The sequence below is a fragment of the Buceros rhinoceros genome, unplaced genomic scaffold, assembly GCF_000710305.1.
Source record: "Buceros rhinoceros silvestris isolate BGI_N320 unplaced genomic scaffold, ASM71030v1 scaffold23534, whole genome shotgun sequence".
Classification (NCBI taxonomy): domain Eukaryota; kingdom Metazoa; phylum Chordata; class Aves; order Bucerotiformes; family Bucerotidae; genus Buceros; species Buceros rhinoceros.
In genome coordinates, this window is record NW_010407956.1 from 843 (window position 1) to 5,917 (window position 5,075).

Sequence of the window (5,075 nt, forward strand, 5' to 3'; positions counted from 1 at the left end):
GCAATCAAAATCAATTGAGGAGCAGGTATGTTTATTCAGCGCTGGGTGTAGGCAAGGGTTAAATTCCCTCAAGGTGCCTGAACCCTGAGTGGCGGTAAACGCCTTTTATTTAAAGCAACAAGACATATATATTCAAAAGATTGTTCCGCCTGCCTTTACATATGTACAACCCTGTCCTGCTTCTGATGTAAATTAGGTCTCCTCCCCTTGCGCAGGCGTGGTGCCGTTCTTCGGGGGTCTTTTTGGACTTTTAGGTGGTCCTGAAGATGAAGTAAGGTCTTCCTCAGATCTTGCACTTTTGAACTCAGCTTCTTGCACGTGCTCCCTGGACCCTTGGCGCTTCTCCAAACCACAAATCCAGCTTTCACTAGTTTTAATTGCAAGTTCTTGTGCTTATCGGGGATAGCCAGGTGTTACCCTTCTGTTGTTATCAGGGGATGTCCATGAGTTACCTCCCCTTTATGCAAAAGCCTAGGAAATACTGTTTCAGCTAAAAGACTGCTATTCTATTAACCCCTAAGCATTAGTTCCCTGTCTCAGAAGGAGAGCACTGTTTCTGTAAGAGTACATTTCATGAAAGCAAAACTAGTTTTGGTTGCTGGTAGCTGGAGTAGCTGATTTATCTTTTAAAATGTGCTATTTATAAATCACTTTATAAATAAATTTTTAAAATAATCTGGCTACCAGTTCTTTTTAAAAGATTATTTTGATTTGGCCAAGCACCTTGTCCTGGTTGCTTGCTCTGATATTAGACCCCTTCACGTTTACTGACACAAGGTCTCCTGTTACATATCGGTGTTTTCAGCATCGTCATAGAGACGCTGGAGTTGAGGAGGCGAGTTCTGTCGGTCCCAGTTCGGGTGCAGAAGCTATCTGCTTTACCTGGGGCTCAGGTAACTGCACAACTCGATGAACCAGCTGAGAGAGTTTACAACAAGTGAGGAGTCACCTGGGCACAAACCCGTGCTCTCAGACCATGAGCTGCAAATTAGTTTCTTGTAGATGTCACAGTTCTGTGTTTGAGGGCTGCAGGATCTCTTTGTACCGAATCTGAGCGGTGTGGAAGTGTGAAATGTGTTATTTATTTTCACCTGTTTGCATGATAACGCAGAAGAGCTGTTAGAAGCGGACCAAAACGTGAGCGGAATGACAACGAGCAGTGAGTTTTACCAGGCTTGGTTGTAAACTTGGGATCTCATTATATAGTTTAATAGTAATCAAAGCCAGCACAATTATGGATAATTTAAAGTTCTGTAGATAAAACGAGACTTCTGCCTTGAACAGTAATTTATTACACCTACACACGTTTTTCAGGCACCTGCCTCACTCTCTTACATAAGTGACTGGTGACTGTGGTGGTTCGTTGATGAAAAGGGACTGGGACAGGGCACGCTGTGGCTTTGGGGAGGGCCCTGTGGGCAGAGGGTAGAGCAGGAGCACAGCCTGACAAGAGGACAGGCAGATTTTTGGATTAAGATTGGCTTGTGTGTGTGTGTTGTGAAACAAGACACCTTTGAAATTTCTGGTCCAGGGTTCAGGCCGTACAGACTATAACCCTTAAACAGCCTTTCCTTGTCAGCCGAGAATCAACACGAGATACTGGGTTCTCGGGCCTGGTGACTCCCACCAACGCCCACGGACTTGGAATCATCTGGTTGTTGGTGGCTCGCAAAGAACCGCTGAACGCAGGCTTGGGAGGTGCCGATACAAAACAGTGGGGGTGACACCTGGGTGTTCAGGGCTGGGCATCTCGCTGTATGGATCTGTGGGGGTGAACCTGGGTGTTCAGGGCTGGGCATCTCGCTGTATGGATCTGTAGGGGTTCTCGCAGAGGGCCAGTTGCTGACTGGTCATCCCAGTGTGCCTGCGCCCTTCCCAGCGGTGTGCGCTGCCTCTTCTGTTGGCCGTTTTCCTGGCACTACGGACATTAGTGTAATAAAATGGAACACGCCCTTTTGGAGGGGCAGGGTGACTCGTAACGGATGGATTTTTCCTGTTCGTGTCTGCTCTCTGATCTCCTTCATTCCCTGCCACGTGCTGACAAGTCCTCGTGGGCTGGGCAGGCTTTGCTGTGAGGGATCTGCAGGACAAGGGACACTGCCTCTCAAATCTTTGTTATGTTTCTTGACTGATGATGGCAAACTGATACGAGGTGTGATGTATACACTCTTCTGGAGCTGCTGGTGGTTGGTATCTTGCTTGTCTCTTCCCCTCTTAGTCAAAATTCCCCAAGTTTTATCTTCTTTTTATTTAAATCAGGATTATTTTATGGCTCTAGTCCAGCCCATCTTTGTCATCTTACCTTCAGGAAGACATTTGTCTCTTCCTTGCTGTCTGGTCCTTGGAATGAGCTCAGTGTTCTGTAGCAATTAGCACACAATTTTCACTTTCACCCGTCTAGTGTGAAAAACCTTCAGGCCAGTACGAATATATTTGTCACAAACCTTTACAGCACCCACTGGTGCTGGTGAAGGGAACCTGACAGGAAAATTGTTTGAAAGACTTGGCAAGAGTTTCTGGAATAATTTTCAGTACAGGAGAATATCTGCTCCACTCTTTGATTTGGAATAATACAGTTCAGTGACACGTTTGGGTTTAAAACGACCTGCCTTTGCCCAGTTGAAAAGCATTTTTCTGGTTGGTTATTAGCGAATGTTGCTCCACATGGATTCTGCAATAAGCCACTTGCTGTCCAAATACAGGAGAAAACCCAAAGCATTTATTTCCCTGGAAGGTTCATGTTCTCAGGCAGAAACCAGACCTGTTTTTTTTGGGACAGCAGCTCCTCACCCTCTCAGTCTAATCCATTTTATCTGCTGCTGAGACTCTGTGTATTTATATACTGAGCAGCTGGAGCACATTGGTTTCCATTCTTATCGAACACAAATATTTACCACCGGCCTGATCCAAGGTCTGCTGAGATCTTGAAAATGTAACTTAACTAAGGGCAACCTTCTAATTCTTCTCCAGTTTCATTTTAGTGGGGTTACAGGGTATTTTCTTAGCAGCTCGGTGTTTTTTTAAATCAAGTTAAAAGCCCAACACGTTACTTCTTTGCTTTACTCCCCAGCTCGGTTGTGCAGACTCGCTAATATGCTTCCTCAACTGTAGCTCCTCTCAGCGAGGAAGCTCTGAAATGTTTTGACCTTAGTTGTTAGCGAGGAATTGAAACACACAAGTCAACGAGCAATTAACATTATGAAACTTTAATGGACACATTCCCTATATAAATAGCATGTGTGGTCTAGCACAGCAGTCGCGGGGTTTAGAAGGAGTTAGAGAAGTTGCTGTTTAGAAGGAGAGCTGTGGGCACCTCCACGGGCACTCTGTGAAGAGGGCAAGAAGCAAGGCGGTGCTGGTAGCCAGGCAGAGGAGTTCTGGAGTGAGGAACTATTGCTGTGCTAAAGAACGTGGGGAATGTGGAGGCTCAGGGGCTCTGGCGAGCCCTGCCCTTCGCAGACTCCAGGTGAGGAGTGTTGATTTTGTCTCTCCCTCTCCAATTTTGTCTGTAACTTTAAATGGCATCAGCTGACATCCCCTTTACCCAGTCCCTTTCCCATCCCTGCCAGCAACCATTTGGGCAGCAACAGGGATTAAGGTGATAACCCGGGTCCAAACCACTCCCTTCCATGGGGGCCAGGCACCAGTCCCTGGTTCAGCACTCTAATTTCCCCATGTTGCGACGAGAAAAAGTGTACAGGTGCGAAGAGAGCAGGAGAAGGCAGCTGCAGCGAGGGATTTTCGCAGGACATCGGCGCTCGGGTGTTTCAGATAATGTTCTGCAGTGCTCGTCAGGAGGTGACGCCAACAAAAATAAAATGACAAAAGCAAAACACCAAAATGGTTAGTCTAGGATAAAAATGGTGAGTCTGGGATAAAAATTGTTGGAAAACCTACAATTTTTATCTCATAAATATAGATATTGGAGTGTTTCCAGTAATGAAATCAAACAACATAGTGCAGAGCCACTCGCTGAATTAATTACACCATTGATTGCTCTCAGAGTCCTGCCGCTGCCCAATGCACGACTGTGCTGGCAGCACCGGTCCCTGATCTCTGGCAGCGCTCGGTGACGGTGTCAGGCGATAGCAGTGATGTGGGTCTCCTTGTGGCAGGAGGAGAGCGAGTCCCTATTGCACCTCCAGTAGAGCTTTGGAGTGCAGCAAAGCACCGTAGACATGACCAAGCCCAGGGCGAGCATGAGGCAGATGACCCATTTTATCATCCCGGAGTACACGAACGGGAGGATGAGGATGGTGAGAATCACCACGAGCAGCAGGAGCAGCATGAGTCTCTGCACTGCCAGCCTGTTGTCCGCTGAGGTGTTCTCCTCCCTGTGTAAAGCCTCGTGGCTGCTGGGAGTCCAGCTTTTGCTATCCAGCCCCCCGGCAGAGACGTGTACCTCAGGATTCCAGTCGGGGCTTTCCAAGAGCTCCATGATGTCTTGTTTATTCTGGAGTGTGCGGATGAGTCCCCCGGACACGGAGGTGGCCTTTCTGCAGAGGGGGCAGGTGATGGTCCAGGTGCCCTCGTCTCTCCTGAGGATGAGCTTGAGGCAGACGGTGCAGAAGGCGTGCTGGCACTCCAGCACCTTGGGCACGCGGTGGATGTCGTACTTGTTGAAGCAGACCAGGCAGTCCATGTCGATAGGCGCTGGGGCCAAACGCGGTGGGTTCGTCTCGAAACTGCAGCCTTTGGGAGAGTCTGAGCTCGTTGGCGGGACGAAGGGCTTTGAGTTTGGACACTCGCTGTCCGCCGTCGCCGGTTTAAAGGCGTCGGGACTGTCTCGCTCTGTGCCTGAAGGTCTCTCCATTTCTGCAGTATGTTCTGCAGGGAGCTGCAGCCTCTCCACATCCGCAGCCGTTTCTGCGAGGGGTCTTGGGCTGCTCATCTCTGCAGCACCTTCCACCGTGGGCGCAGGACTGTCCTTCCCAGCCTGCGGTACTCCAGGAGCCGTCGATCCCTTTGTAGCGTTCAGCTTGTCAGCGGATTTCTCCATGGAGATAGACCCCGGAGCAGTTTCTCTTCCCTCAGCTGAAGGGTTTGCTGAGCTTCTGGCTCCTTTTATGTGTTGC

The 5,075-nt window shown here is 48.7% G+C and overlaps 1 protein-coding gene across 1 annotated transcript; it reads right to left on the reverse strand.

The window, feature by feature from the left end:
• Positions 1-4,078: 4,078 nt before the first annotated feature.
• On the reverse strand, positions 4,079-4,999 carry RNF186 (ring finger protein 186). The gene has a single exon (XM_010134713.1). It carries the CDS (start codon positions 4,997-4,999, stop codon positions 4,079-4,081), a length of 921 nt encoding a protein of 306 aa, XP_010133015.1.
• Positions 5,000-5,075: the final 76 nt, after the last annotated feature.